This window comes from Lutra lutra, chromosome 13 (genome assembly GCF_902655055.1).
Source record: "Lutra lutra chromosome 13, mLutLut1.2, whole genome shotgun sequence".
Lineage (NCBI taxonomy): Eukaryota > Metazoa > Chordata > Mammalia > Carnivora > Mustelidae > Lutra > Lutra lutra.
The window spans coordinates 82837175-82853505 of NC_062290.1; the positions used below are offsets into that span (position 1 = coordinate 82837175).

Genomic DNA, 16331 nt, shown 5'->3' on the forward strand with positions numbered 1-16331 from the left:
GTCACAAACTAAAATGCAAAGAGAAAGAATGAAGAAAAGGAGAATGTCCAGGAACAGTGTCTTTGATGACAGAGAAGAAATGGATATGTTTCTTGAAACATACAACTTCCCAGGACTAAATAATGATGAAACAGAAATTCTGAGCAGACTGAGTACTAGTAAGGAGATTGAATCAGTCATCAAAATCCAACAAACAAAACTCTAGGGCCACATGGCTTCACTGGTGAATTCTACCAAATATGTAAAGAATTCATACCAATAACTGCTTTAAATGTGAATGGTTTAAATAGGTCAATTAAAAGACAGAGATTGTGGGGCACCTGGGTGGCTCAGTGGGTTAAAGCCTCTGCCTTCGGCTCGGGTCATGATCCCGGGGTCCTGGGATCAAGCCCCGCATCGGGTTCTCCGCTCGGCAGGGAGCCTGCTTCCCTTCCTCTCTCTCTGCCTGCCTTTCTGCCTACTTGTGATCTCTGTCTGTCAAATAAATAAATAAAATCTTAAAAAAAAAAAGACAGAGATTGTTAGAGTACATAAAAAACAAAATCCAATTCTATGTTGTTTATAAGAAACCCTCTTTGAACATAAAGACATAAATAAAAAGTGAAGGGAAAGAGAAAGATATGTCACTAACCAAAGAAAGTAGGAGTAGGTAAATTAATTTCAGATGAAGCAGGCTGCAGAACAGAGAAAATTATCAGGGATAAAGGTGGGCATTGCATGATGATAAAGGGGTCAATTCTCCAAGAAGTCATAATGATCCTTAGAATGTATGTAGCTAAAAACAGAGTGTCAAAATATGTGAGGTAAAACAGATAGAATTGCAAGGGAAAATAGACAAATCTACTATTAAGTTGGAGATTTTAACACCCCTCTCTCAGTAATTGACAGATTCAGCAGGCAGAAAATTGGTAAGGATATAGTTGGATTGAACAGCACCATCAATCAACTGGATCTAATTGACGTGTGAAAAATACTTCATCTTACAAGAGCAGAATACACATTCTTTTCAGTTCACATGGAGCATTCATAAAAGTAGACTACATTCTGGGCCATTAAACACCTTGACAAATATAAAAGAACAGAAATCATGCAAAGTATGCTCTCAGACCACAGTGGTATTAAACCAAAAATTAGTAACAGAGAGATAGCTGGAAAGTCCCCAAATATTTGAAGATAAAATAGTACATGTCCAAACAACATATGGGTCCAAAAGGAAGTATCAAGAGAAATTTTAAAATATTTGAACTCAATGAAAATGAAAATAGAACTTACTGAATTCTGTAGGGTGCAGTGAAAGCTGTGTTTAGAGGGAAATTTATAGCATTGAATGCACATATTAGAGAAAATAAAAGATCTAGAATGCACCTATTAGAGAAGATAAAAGATCTAGAATCAATCATCTAAGCTTCCACCTTGGGAAACTAGAAAAAGAAGAGCTAAATAAACACAAAGTAAGCAGATGAGAAGGAATAATAAAAATAAGAGCACAAATCAATGAAATTAAAACAGGAAATTAATAGAAAAAGTCAATGAAAGCAAAATTTAGTCTGTGAAGACATCAATGAAATTGATAAACCTTAGCCAGGCTAGAGAAAAAAGGAGCAGATTACTAGACTACTAATTGGTAATTAATAACTACTAATATCAGAAATGAAAGAAGGGTAATCACTACTGATCCAATGGACATTAAAAAGGATAATAAAGGAGGGGCGCCCAGGGGGATCAGCCAGTTAGGCATCTAACTCTTGATTTCAGCTCAGGTCATGATCTTAGGTATGTGAGACTGAACCCCATGTTGGGCTCTGTGTGTGCTGTACTGGGTGTGGAGCCTGCTTAAAATTCTCTCTCTCTCTCCCACCCTCTCTAAAAAAAAAAAAATGATAGTAAAGGAATATTATTAATAACTCTGCCTACAAATTTGGTAACTTAGATGAAGTGGACTAATTCCTCGAGAGACACAATTTACCATAACTCACATAAAGAGAAACAGATAATCTGAATAGAATTATGTCTATTAAAGAAATCGAATCAATAATTAACAACCTTTCAAAAAAGAAAGCAGTAGTCCCTGATGGTTTCACTGGTGAATTCTACCAAACATTTAAGAAAGAAATTATACTAATTCTCTACAATTTCTTCTGGGATATAAAAGCAGAGGGAAAACTGAAATACAGGCAAAAGATCTGAATGGACATTGCACTGAAGAAGGTATAAGAGAAAGCAAATAAGTAAATGGAAAGATACTCAATATCTTATGTCTTTTGGGAAATGCAAATGAAAACAATGAAATACCACTACCCTCCCAATTCTGTTTTATGAAACCAGCATTACCCTAATAATAGATAATGGCATTATTAGAAAGGAAAACTATAGAATAATAGGTCTCATGAACATGAATACAAAAATCCTCAATAAAATTTTAGCAAATGAAACTTAATAATGTATAAAAAGAATTACACACCATTGCCAATGGGATTTATTCCAAGTGTGCAAGGCTGTTTCAATACTCAGTAATCAATTAATGTAATCTATTACATCAGTAAACCAAAGAAGAAAAATCATATGATCATACTGATAGATCCAGGAGAAACATTTGACAAAATCAAATACCCAGTCATTATTTAAAAGAAAAACATCCTCTAAACAAATTTTGTTCACTTGATAAAGAATATCTATTTTTTTTAAAAAGCCCACAGCTAAGATCATACTTAGTGGAGAGAAACTAGATGCTTTCCCCCTAAGACTGAGAACAAGGCAAGGATGTCCCCTTCTCACATCTTCTTTTCAGCATTGTACTGGGAGTCTTGGTTAATACAGTAAGACAGGAAAAGAAAAGGTATGTAAGTCAACACATTCCAAATTAAAATCTCAGCAAGTCATTTTGTGGATATTAAAGTGAATCTAAAACTTATATGGGGGGCTCCTGGGTGACTCATTCCGTTAAGTGTCTGACTCTTGATTTTGGCTCAGGTCATGATCTCAGGGTCCCAGGATCAAGTCCCGAATAGACTCCCTGCTCGGTGGGGTGTCTACTTCTCCCTTGCCCTCTACAACACCCCCCCGAGCCCCCCCGCTCGTGCTTTCTCTATCTGTCAAATAAATAAATAAAATCTTTTAAAGAAACCAAAAAACCAACATCCTACTAGCAAAAGAACATATAAATAGATCAATGGAACAGAATAGAGAGTCCAGAAATAGACTTACACAAATGTAATCAACTAATCTTTGACAAAGGAGCAATGCCCGTTCAATTGGGGGAGGGGACAACTAGTCATTTCAACAAATGGTGCTGAAATAATTGGACATCCATATCCATCACCCTCCCCCGCCAAATCTAGACACAGACTTTGTACCTTTCACAAAAATTAACTCAAAATATATCATAGACCTAAATGTAAAATACAAAACTATAAAACTTCTAGAAGAGAGTATAGGAAAAAATCTAGGGGGCCTTGGATTTGGTTATGCATTTTGAGATACAACACCAAAAGCAAGATCCATGAAAGCAAAAAAAAAAAAAAAAAAAAAACAAAAACAAAAAAACGAAAACAAAAAAACAAAAAACACCAAAAAATAAAAATGACGTTAGGCTTTAATGAAATCAAGAACTGCTCTGCAAAAGACACTGTTATGAAATTCAAAAGATAAGCCACATGCTGGGAGAAAACCCTTCCAAAAGACATATTTGATAAAGGATTTGTATCTAAAATATACAAAGAACTCTTAAAACTCAACAATATGGAAGAAAGCAACCCAATGGCCCAATTGAAACACAAGCAAAAGATCTGAATGGACATCGCACCAAAGAAAATGTACAGAAAGCAAATAAGTAAATGGAAAGATACTCAATCTCTTATGTCTTTAGGGAAATGCAAATGAAAACAACGAAACACCACTACCCTCCCATTACAATGGCTAAATCCAAAGCCTGACAATACTAAATGCTGACAAGGCAGTCTTGTTCATTGTTCACGGAAACATGAAAGGGTACAGCCACTTTGAAAGTTTGGCAGTTTCTTACAAAGCTAAACACAGTCTTACTACATGATTGAGCAATCACATTCCTAGGTATTTGCCCACTTGTGCTGAAGGCTCATGTCCACACAAAGCCTGCACACAAATGTTTATAATAGCTTTATTCATAATTGCCAAAGTTTGGAAGCAACCAAGATATTCTTCAATAGGTGAAAGGATTGGCGAGCTGTGATATAACCATTCAGCAGACTACTGCTCAGAAATATAAAGAACTGAGCGATCGAGTAACAAAAAGACACGGAAGACCCTTAAATGCATGCTGCTAAGTGAAAGAAGCCAGTCTGAAAAGGCAGGCACGGTACAATTCCCATCGTGTGACGTTCAGGAAAAGGCAAAGCTAAGGACACAGTAGAACGTTGTCAGGGGTGTAGGGTGAGCGAGGATGAATAGGTGGGACACCGGGGATTTTTAGGGCCATGATACTATTCTGTATGGTCCTATAAAGCTGGGGAAATTATATTACGCACTTGTCAAAACACATAGAAAACACAGCATCAACTTTAATGTAAACTATGGACTTTAATAACGTATTGATATTTATTCACTAATATATATACAGTCATACAAGATATAAGAGTGGACAATGTAGGGGGACAGATGGGAATTCTCTGTACTATCTGCTCAATATTCTCATAAATTCTTCATACTAGCTGGGCACCATTGGAGGTGGCCCTTAACCTGGCCAGTCCTCATTTCCTCAACTCTAAGTAGCAGGGCTGTGGGGTGCTTCTGTGCCATATTTGTGACAGTAGAGTGTATGCGAACAGGGGAGTCTCTGGTGGGAGGAGGAGCAGAGGGGGGCTGCCTGGGGGAGAAGCCCCCTAGATGTGTCTGTCACAGCCAATGTCTCCTTGAGCCAAGACTGGGGACCAAACATAGCTCTGCCCAACCCTTAGGGATGCCTGGGTCACTGAATCAGGGTCTTGGGCCTGGGGACATTTGGGGATTGGCAGGGTCCTTCCACCTTCATGTGGCTGTGACTGTTGTCACTTCCTAGGCAGCACAAGGCAGAGGCTGGGGACAGGGTTCCCGCTCTGCTCCACCCCCCATCCCGCTCTGCCCCATCCCCTCAAGCCTCAGTTTCCTTTTCTGAGAATGGGTTCATGGGAATAAGACCCAGCTCACCAGGAGACCCAAGAGGACGGGGAGAGTGCTTTGTAATCTGTAAAGCACACACAAACATCAGGAACCTCGACAGTGCTTCAAACAGACAGACAGACCGACTGACAAACACTTGTTTGAGCCAGGCATACACTTCCTCACTAAATCCTTAAAACAACCCAAGGTGGATGTCATCAGCCCCCTTTTAAAGGAAACTGAGGCTCGCAGAGCTGAAGTGTCCCCTCAAAGGGCTGCCAGCTGGGGGGTGTCGCCATGGGACCGCAGGCCACATGACTCGGGGGCTCCCACTTCCCTGACAACCTCCCTCCCACCGTGGCTATCCCTGCAAGGTCCACAGTGGTAAGCAACAGGCACAAGCAAAGAAGGGGGGGCGCCGCATAAAATATCATTCTGCTTTTCCCTTTTTGTGAGTTTTGAGGGTCCGGCGGGGCAGACCAGCTCAGTGGACAGACAGCCTGTTCCCTTCACCCCAGAGGTGACGGTGGAAAGGATGACGAATGGGTGCCCGGGACACGGGGGCTCCTGGCAGCCCTTGCGGAGGGGAGAAGTGATTCCAGAATATGCAGCCCAGGAGGCGGCAGGCCCTCAGGGGTCTGTGCGAGGCAGAGGGTGCTCGGGCCTCTCTGCCGGCTCGCTTGCCTTTATTAAGGATGATTCTGATGCTGACTATTTTGTAAGCGTGTAGGGCGCACGTCCAGACCATCTGACTTCAAGAAAATCCAAGGCTGAAGAATGTCGCTTGCGCCAGACACGTTGCAAGAGGCGCGGCATGGAGCCCGCCGAATGATCCACCGCCTCCCCGATCTCAGAGGGAGGGGGCCGTCCATGTATATGTATAAGCCAGGCTTTGTTAAACACCAAGTAAAAATACTTTTAAATATTTCAGTACATCGTTAACCAAATACATTTTAGTTGGGGCTCATTCCAGCTGATGAAAGTATAGGAGGCACCTGATTTGCATAAGTCGACTAAGGAAATTTGGTGAGAGACAGTCATAAGACTCAGACACCCACGGGCGCCGCTGATCGTCAGGGTGTGATCTGAGCTCCTCTGACACGTTTGCAGAACACCTACTATGTGCCGGGCATAGCGCTCGGCTTCACGGAAGTTAAGTCTAGCTTAAAGGGCAGAGGCCACACTCATTCCACGGCATTTAGGTGGCTGCGATCGGTGTTGTTAAGAGGTTCTCCTTATGGAGATGGCCTGGGCGGTAGTGGTGCAAGGGGAGGAGTTTCCAGCAGAGGTAAGGAGCCTCATGGAGGCCCTCGAAGGTGGCGGCTACCCCAGCTGGAATGAGTGAGTGGGGGGCTAGTGAGAGTGGTGGCGGCTGCAGGGGAGGGAGTTCTAGTCTGCGAGGCCCTCCCTCATGCAGACCCTCTACCCTAGCAATGGGGTCTTAGACCAGTGCCTGCAGGTAGCTGCTGGTGGGCTTCGCATGGAGACATGACGCAGAGGGAGGGCTGGGGGCCACTGCAGCGAGCACCCCCAGTGTGAGAGCAGGCACGTGAAGGAATGGCCAGAGCCAGCCATGGGAGACCACAGGAGGTGTGCAGGGAGACTGGCTAACAGCCTCTAGCCCTCCCCAGTCTCACAGCACCCACCGCGCGCCCCCTCTTCCCCGCCACACCACCCCGCAGTGTGGTGTAGGACTCAGGGGCGAGGAAATGGGAGGCGATGGCAGTGAGGCACCAGGTGGTTTACAGTCACAGACCGGGCAGGAAGGCACTTCCTCCGGTCCCAGCACCTATGGAGCCCTGGGCATGAGCAGGTGTGGGAAGCATTTCTGGAGAAAGGAGCGCAGCAAGACCCATGCATGTGACCGTGGCAGGGGCAGCCCCTTCCTGAGCCGTGCCATGGCCACCCCTGCTCTGAGCGCTTCGTGTGCTCTGTCTCACTTCATCCAGGTACTGTTTTTAGGAGGTGGGCACTATTACTATCTCCATTTTGCAGAGGAAGAACGTGAGGCTCCAAGGGAGTTATGTAACCTGCTAGCAAGTTGCAGAGCTCAGATTCGGATTCGAGGCCAGGTCTGTTGGATCCCGGAGCCTGTGGCTTCGGTTATAGTGCCGCTCAAACTCAGGCAGCCCCAGGAAGGGGGCCCATGTAGCTCAGGCATTCTTCAGGCAGCAGAAGAAATGCAGGATGTATCAGACATTAAACGATGCCACTCCTAGATTTCCCTCTGCAAGCAAGGGGTGTGTGCGCGCATGCGTGCTTGAATGGGTGGAGAAGCGGGGGTGGGGGTGGGAAAGACCCTTCAATCCATGTTCTCTTGCTTTGCAATCATGTTCCATTGATTACTGGGACAGATTCCAGATGTCGGTTGTGTGTTAGATGGACATGATGTCCAGGTGCTGGGCTCAAATGTTCCCTTTGCCAGTGAAATGTTGGCCTCTCATAGATGACGCAGTAATACTACCTTTTATTGCCTAATCTTGATGCTGTTCTCGTCTCTAGCACAGAGAAGTGAAATTCCACTCTGGGAAGAGTTGAGAGCAAAGTCTCAATGATAAGGAGGTGCTTGTGAGTGTGCAATTTACATGAAATGACTGCATCTTCTCTGGCACATTTGTTCCTTCATTTGATTCTGGGCAATGACAGGGCTACCAGACCTCAGTTTGGCTGAGAAGACCTGCATTTTAGATTTCCGTTCTGCTAGAAATTCTAGAATTGCAAATTGAAATCTTTATTTATTTATTTTAATGCTGATTACGCTGGCCTCCCGGAGCAGTGTGAGATTGCGTATTGCTAAATTCCATGACGCTCCTAAGTAGTGGTTGACATTCTAACAGAGAAGCAGCGAGACTATCTAGGGACTGAGAAGTGCAGGATCCAGACGAGGGTCCTGTGGGTGGAAAGAGGCGGGGAATGGGCTGGTGCTGGGGGAGAGCCACCTGCTGGGCGTGGGTTATTGTCAAGTCCTAGCTTTCCTTTTAGGTGGTGAGTCGTGGATGCTTATTACATTATTTAAAAATTACTAATTTAAAAAGCTGACTAGATAAAAGCAGGTTATGGGTGGATGGGGCTGGAAGGCTCTCAATGAACCAAGGATTATGATTAATCCAGTTTTGTGCCCTTGAACTCTGGGCAAAAAAAAAAAAAAAAAAAAAAAAAAAAAGATAGAAAACAAGGCTGCTTAAAAGAATGGTCTGAGATTTAGAGTTCATGATGTGAAATCTTTTTTTTTATATACTAGTTTTGATTTTTTTTTTCTCACTTATCTTTCTAAACACTGTTTTTCTTTTTCCCCTTAAATAGTAGGGTCTCCCCATGCAGGTTTCATTAAGGTTTCAGACATCAGGAATTGGGTTAACCCTTCAGCAGCTGCTGAAGCCTCACAAGGGAGGAAGGGAGGTCTGGGCTGGCTTCCAGAAAGGGGACCTTGCCAGAGCAGTTAGACACAGCTGGTGCTGGGTGTAGGGTGATGCTCTTAGCCAAACAGGCTGGTGTTTTCTGCAGGACGTTAAGGAGCAGAAAGGGAGACTCTGTCAGTGAGACCACCTCCACCATAAGCCGTGGCCCTCACTCTCAGAACACCCTGTTTTGGGGATGCAGGACATATTTTATCATTATTTATCTGCTCATCAAACATTCACTGGGCATTGAGCAAGATGCTAGCTCTGGCCCTGTGCCAGCCTTCAGGGGTACCGAACTCATAGAGAGTGACTTTTCTGGGATGCACACCATGCTAAGGGCTTTGTAAATGTTCTTTTTCTTACCCTCACAGCGCCCCTCCTTTGTTGCTTCCCCTAGGGGGGTTCTGGCCATACCCTACGACAACTGTCAACTGTGTGTCCTTTTCATTTGTGTGGCTAGAGACACTGGGTATAATGAAAAGGCAAACGGCTCTGAATGCAGACGGTTTTTGGTTCAAATCCCAGGGTCCCCACTGATGTACTTGACACACCTGTTTAAATTCACCTCTTGAAGCCTCGGGCTTCTTGTCTGTCAAATGGGAGAAAAACTCTTATCTCACAGGGCTGTGTGAGAAGTAAATGGGAGAATTCATAACAAGCCTTTTGTATTTCTGTCACATAGTAAATGTGCAGTAAATGGTCTCTATTACTTTTTTTCTCAAGGGTAGGATCTGTAAATAATTTATATTCCCATCAGCCCAATACCTGCTAACATGTTCATTACCTGTTTGTTGAATGAGTGAATGTGTGCCCTCTGAGAATGACAGCCCAGTTCTATCTCTCTTCTGTCTACTCTCTTGTCAGCCCCACGGCAGCTCTGGGATAGGTAAAGCTGCTCCCATCTGACTGGGCTTCCACAGCTCTGGCCAGGACTTAGCTGGAACTGAGAGCACGAGAATCCTTTGGCTCGGCACCATGGAGGGAAGGAAGGAGGACTGTCTGGTTCTTTCTGCTGAGCCTCACCCAAAGGAAAAACCACCCCTCAACCACAAATGTCCTTTTGTGCTATTCGGGAGCTTCCCAAATGCTCCCAAGAATGTGGCTGACTTCAGAAGCACCTTATCCTTGAGAATCGGGGTGTCAGACCAGCCTTCTCAGTTAGCAAGAACGGGGCCCCTGTTCTTTGCCAGCTGCCAGACAGTAGTAGTCCCTGAGACCCTGGGCACAGACAGGCTTCTCCTCTCTGGCTGTAATGCCCAGCCCTCACTATCTGTACCCCACACCCCCAAGTCTGTGATTTCATTTCAGGAGCCATGGAAACAGGAGTTAAACTCTGAGGATGACGTCAGGGGAGACAGGCGCTCACACCAGGCAACCAACCTCCCACTCCAGTTCCATCTTCCCAGAGGCCCTGCGCTCTATGAGTTGACCTTTCACCTCCCTGCCTTACCAGCCCCGCTCCCTCCCCGGTCACTCAAATGAACACCACTGCTGGGGGAGGGGGGGCGGTGCTGGATAGGGGACAGCATCCTGGGCCAGGAGGCAGGAGGCTTGACTTCACATGGGGGCCTCTGCTACTCACTAGCTGTAAGATTTTAGATAAGTCACTCGCTCTTGGAACCTCAGGATGCTCATCTGTGAAATGGGATACAATCACCCACCAGGAAGGTCTGGGGTGAGAACCAGCCAGGAGATGGGAGGGGATCTCGAAATCCCAGTTGCTGCTAAGGACTGATGACCAGGGCATGGCCACAGGCCTGGGAGATCCCAGCCCTGGATTCGCCTGTCAGTAGGTGCTAAAAACTGGTATTATTCTCATCGCTTTCGCTTGGTCAGCAGGACGCAGAGATCCCGGCAGACCCCAGAAAACCTCACCAGAGCCTGTGCTGTGGACAGCCCCTGTGGATTCCGCTTACAGAGAGCAATTTAAGAGGCAAACAAAACATGAAAAGCTATTCAGAATTAACAATGGGCCAGATGGTAATGCTAGTTTGCAGCAATAAAACATGATAAATAGCTTCCTGCTGCTACTCCTGATCAATTTCAATATTTAATAATTCCGCCGCCACCCCCACCCCCTCTCCCGGCCCCCTCCACAGGATCCTGCGAGGACTCCCTGCATTCAACTCACAGAGCAAACACTTCTTCGCTTTCTGAAGGCGTCAGCAAAAAGCGCGCTGCTCAACTGTCATGTGAGCGCCTTCCGTCCTCGAGATGATAATTAATCTGCCTGATTCGGAAGACGCGCCATCTCCAGCCGCTCCTGGTTGCCAGGGAGGGCTGCGAGGGCGCTCCGCCCACAGACACGCGGTGGAAGTCACCTTGTTGACTCGGTGCCTACCGGTGTTCCCTGAGGTTCGCTTTTGCATTCCCGGAAGGAGAACCGTAGGGAGCTGGGTGGTCATCCTACCCCAGGACCCCTCGCAGGATCAAGCAGCCCGCAAGGGGAGCGGTGGCAGCTTGGTGTGACAGCCACGCCCGCCACCTAAGGCCGAACCTCAGCCTCCTCTCTGCGAGGAGGTGATTCTACCTCCTTCCAGAATTCCAGCCAGGGCTGCGCCCACGAAGCACCCGGCGGAGAGCTCACGCGTAGGACTTGCCCAACCACCGGCAGCCGGTGGCATCATTATTTAAAAGATGATGATCTCTGCGGTCAAAAGCTGTAACCCATTCGTCGGGGGGCGGGATGTGACAGGGATCCCCTCACGCTCACACAGACCCGCCCCCCGGGGTTCTCCCCAAGCCCCGCCCACTGATAAGATGAGTCGCTTTGTATTGCCAGCAAGGGTCCACATTCCCACATTCCTACCCACGGACACAGAGACCACAGGGCACCCCTGGCGAGCAGGTACGGTTGGCCCCATTTAAGGAAGAGGAAGCGGAGACAGGAGGCAGAATGGCTTTCTAAGCTCACATGGGTAGAAAATGGCACAGTCAATGGTAATCTGGGTCTCCCAAGCTCTGATTTCTTGACCTCCCCACAGATCACAGGAGAAAGCTGCTCGCCGAGGCGCCCCCTCCTGCCTGGTGTCCCTTTGGCCAGGAGGCAGCCCAGGGGAGGGAAGCCTGGGCACCCCGTCGCCTGAGCTACAGTTTACCGTCTGTGAAATTCAAACGCTGATACCTAGTGCACTAGCTCACGGGGACGTTTAATGAGGACTATGCACGGAAGCACGGCGTAATTTTATGATGAGCTATACAAATGTCAGGTACAGTTATTATGCCTTTTTGGAAAAACACTGTGTGAGGAAGAAGATCAGAAATGCATTCACCCCAAGGTGGATCCTTCTAACGGAACCCTTCACCTTCCCCACACCCACCCCGCCATAATTTAGGGGATCAAGAGCAAACTCTTCTATGTGGATTCAAGGCCTGGATGGCTCTAGCAAGCCCATCACTGCCCCTTCTCCCTTCCCCTCCTGCTCCAGCCCCTCCAAGTTTCTTGGGGGTTATCTGAGCCTTCCACCTGTGTCCGTGTCTCGGCCAGACCACGCCTGCCGGAGGGGTCCATGCTGCCCTGTTCACTGGTTTATCCCACTCACCCTTCTCCAAGAAGTCTTCTTCAGGCCTCCCTCCACAGGATCTCCTCCACAGGGCTCCCCTCCCTGCGCCCCCCTCCACACCAGCACACAGCATGGCATGCCAGCTCTGGGCTCTCCTCTGCCTCCCTGGTCTACAGTGAGTGAGAGCCAAGTGCTCCTCGCTCCCATCTATCCCGGGCCTGGCCCAGCACACGCTAGTACATGTGTGCTAAGAGATGAGCACATGAACGATTAAGCGAGTATAATCAAAGCCTTAGGCAGAAACAAGGAATTCTAATGGTGGCATTCGAATTTGAGTGGGCACAGCCTTGGTAGAGGAATTCAGGCTCCTGAATTCAAGTTCAGCTCAATCCCTCTAGCGATGTCTAGAGCTGACAGGGTAACCCTCCTCTTTCCCCAACTTGACCCTGAACAAGAAAAAACCCAAAGGGTCCCGCCTACCCTCTGGACTCCCACTAGACAGGGTGGAGGCCAGTCCTCAGGTGCCTACCCGAGTCCCGCTGGTCCAGCGTCATGGAGTTCCACCTCCTTGTGATGTCAATGTAGAGGATGTCCACAGCCGCCATGGACAAGCTGCTGCTGCTGAGTTTGCAGTTCCTGCCAAAGACAGGAGGGGACATATTACTGCTAGAAGGTGGCATGGCCTCTTCCGTTTGCCTCCCCGCCTTCCCTGGGCTGGGGGTCCTGCCTGGAGGCCCCGCCTTCCCACAGCTGGAATTAGTGATGGGCATACGGCTGGGGAGGTGGGAAAGAAGGCCGAAAATGTAATCGAAGGTTAGATCATGTGGGTTTACTGTCATTTGGTCAATTCTAGAAGGCTGGAAAGAGCAAGGACTTGAGGACGGCACGTCTTGAGTTGAATCTGGCTCTGCCACTTGGAAGCTGATGGCCCTGGAGAATCCATCTCCCATTCCTGAGCCTCAGGTTCCATCCTTACAAAACAGTCGCTGTGTTTGGCCTCTTCTAACACCTCCCGGTGGAGGTCTCTGCCTGCTCCAGGGGGAATGAGAATCCCATGTTTCAGAAATTGTCCTAAGCCTGTCTTTACCTCCGCATCCATGAGTCTCTAGGAGGAGAAAGAAAAGCCGGACCTGGGTGCTCTGCTCTCTTACCAGTGTCTTTCGGGTGACAATGGCTCGCTGGGGGACCCAAAGAAAACAGCCATGTCATGAGTTCAGACAGAAGACATCGCTGCCATCCAGAAGTGATTCCCCGCTGGAATGTTCACCAGATGAGTCCCTGGGCCCAAACTTACAGGCAGGGGCTCGAGGTTCCTGCACTGCTCCTATCTAAATCTGTCCCCTGAGATGTCACAGGGGCCCCGAACAGCCACGGTGAGCCCAAGACTCCCAGTGCAGACGAGCGCATGGGCTGAGGCACCGTGCTGTGGGGCCCCTCTGAGCTCATTCCTGACTTTGGCGAGTCATCTGGAAATGGCAGGGTCAGGGACAGGCCGGCCTCAGAGTTCAGAAGTTCCCCTAGTTTATTTCCTCCAGTGCAGAGAGGCTCAGATAACCAGGTTTTCAGTCCCACATCAGCTCCCTGTCTGAGCACAGAGGCATGTTTGCAATCCTCCTCCTCCCCTCTTGGTTTTGTTTCGTTTTGTTTTTTTTTGTGGTTTGTGTTTTTCAGGTCTGGAGATGTGGGGAGGCAGTCTGGCACACTGAAAAGAGCGTGATTTGGGCATCAGACAGACCAGGATTGAAATGCTGGCTCTGGCTTTTTCTAGCTGTGTGACTGTGAGCATTTACTTAAACCTTCGATGCCTCTATTTGCTGATACCTAAAAAGAAGAGAAGACTATGCGCCCGCATGGGGGCTGGAGATGAGATGAGGCAGCACACGCCAAGAACCCAGCATGTGCCTAGTACCCGGGGGCCCACAGTTGTTGCTTCTCCTCCCTCTCTCTCCCTCCTTTCCCAATTCCTCTTCCAGGGCTCGAACGTGGGCCCTTCAGAGGCTGCTTGGGGCTGCGCTTTCAGCAAGTGGCCCTGTCCATTCTGGAGATTTGGTGCTCGCCAGTCAGACTGACTGGGTATGGGAGCCCAGGTTCTCTGTCCAGACTAAAGGGAGCCCTTGCCTTGTCCAGAGGCACCACCTTTCTGAACAGGGTCATGCTGGGAAGCAAGTCCCAACACAGGCTGGGTTTGCTCTGGGAATCCCGAAGCTAGACCTCTGGGCCAGCTGTCTGCCTTCACTACATTCAGTGATGCTTTTAACTCTCCAAACAGGTCCTCATCCACTGCCCCAGCTAATGATAAAGTGGTTCTTTGATTTCCCATTTGTCATCAGCCCTTGTGTGAATAGCTCCCTTAGGAACCCCACAGGAGAGGGGCTGATTGGCAAGCAGGATTTGGGCACCCCGAAGCCCCTCTCCAAACCCATGAACACCCCTGACCGTGGTGGCTGGACATGTGCCCGGCAGGGTGCCCAGATGACACTGGTGTTCCGTGTATGCCAGCACACCTGCTCGCTCCTTCCCTCCCTCCCTCCCTCCCTCCCTCCCTCTTCCTTCCTTTCTTTCCCACCACTATTTCCCAGGCCATCAATTCACCTCCCGCTCCCTCCTGGGCTCCTGCTCCGTATTTCAATCACAAGTCACCAGTGGCGGACTTCAAACACATCAGTGCACAGTTACTGAGCCCTGGTAACAACATGTCAATGGACGCAGAGCTTTTCACGTCGCCTGTCACCAAGATGGCTATCTCTATTGGGTTCCGCTGGAGATGATGCTCCAGCTTCTCCCGGGGTGTGTGAACAACCCACACTGCTCATTTTTCAAAGCTTCATTAGGAAGAGCCACTGAGTTCCCCTAATTATCATATCAGTGTCCTCCGGACTACCTGCTCCCTCATGGGACAGGAGCTCTGCCTGGCTTGCTCTGTGGGTTAATGGAGTATAAAAAGGGAAACCAAACTGACCACTGGTATATAGTTATTTTTTTCTGACAGGTAGAAAATAGAAGTGTGAAACCTTTAGCAGGAGCCGTAATTTACCAAAGAGAATTCTCCACTTATCCCTGTTCCAAGGTAACTTATCCTCCCTAGTGATGCCCAAAATCACGTTTGGTTGCTACATCTGGTGCCTGGACAGGGGAAGGGGGGAAACCCATGCTGGCTGCAGGAGACAGGAGATGCTTTAAAAGAATTTTGCTTCTGTAGGCATTTCTTGGGTAACCATCCATAGGCCAGGCCCTCTCCTGCCCAGTGGCTCCCTGGATCTTCATAACCACCCTGTGATGGAAGTATTCTTAGTTCCATTTCAATGACAGGTAAGATGAGACAGAAGAGCAGGGACATGATTTGCCCAAGATCACACAGCTGGGATTCACATCCAGTCCTACCCTGGTGGAGAGAGTCGTGGACTAAGGAGCTTCAGGGAGAAGTCATGAGATGACCCAGCCCAGGGCCATAGGAAGAACCCAGGATTCAAGGCAAAGTCTCAGGTGGGCCTGGGAAAGCAGGAGCCTCTAGAGAGGGCCTGTGGGGGGGAACTTTGGGATATAAGGCTGGGGAAGACAACCAGCGTCTTTTGGGGACAGAGTCTCCTCGGTTTGTCCCCATGGTCACCAAATATTCTCAGTTGACCCAAACAGGGCGTGCCTCCTTGTAACAACATGTTTAGAATGAATTTTGCATCTATCCATCGATCACTACAGAATGAATTTTGTGCCCATTATGAGTAGGTGGGATTCTGAGCCCAGTGAGTAGTGCAGAGCTGAACCTGTCTTGGATGTCACTCTTGGAGGGTGGAAGTGACCTCAGAGACTGGGGTAAAAAACGTGAAGCCCTGGTAGCTCTTAATCATTTGAACCATTTCCCCTTATGCCCTGGGATGAAATTCCTGAAATGACTCAGGAGTGGAGGGATAAATTCTTCCGTGGAAGAGTAGTCCAAGCAATACGGTAACAGGAGAAGCCAGGACAATTCTTTTTTTTTTTTTTTTTTTTAAAGATTTTATTTATTTATTTCACAGACAGAGATCACAAGTAGGCAGAGAGGCAGGCAGAGAGAGAGAGGGAAGCAGGCTATCTACGGAGCAGAGAGCCTGATGCGGGGCTCGATCCCAGGACCCTGGGATCATGACCTGAGCCGAAGGCAGAGGCTTTAACCCACTGCGCCACCCGGGCGCCCCAAGCTAGGACAATTCTTGACAAAGGATTGTCTGGAGAGGTGCATGGGACAAAAAGAGCTCGGAGACAAATGCACAGGAGTTTGAATCTTGACTTTGCTATGTGACCTTGAACAAGTCACTGAGGTTCTTTATGTGTACAATGA

General features: G+C 47.9%; 1 protein-coding gene across 4 annotated transcripts in view; it reads right to left on the reverse strand.

Annotated features, from left to right (window-relative positions):
- TTLL11 (tubulin tyrosine ligase like 11) overlaps positions 1 to 16331 on the reverse strand; it is a 220894-nt gene that overhangs the window by 18200 nt on the left and 186363 nt on the right. For all 4 annotated transcript variants that reach the window (XM_047700186.1, XM_047700185.1, XM_047700184.1 and 1 more), the window contains one exon: positions 12546 to 12652. In XM_047700186.1, the coding sequence (XP_047556142.1) occupies positions 12546 to 12652 (107 nt within the window). The remainder of the gene's footprint in view (positions 1 to 12545; positions 12653 to 16331) is intronic.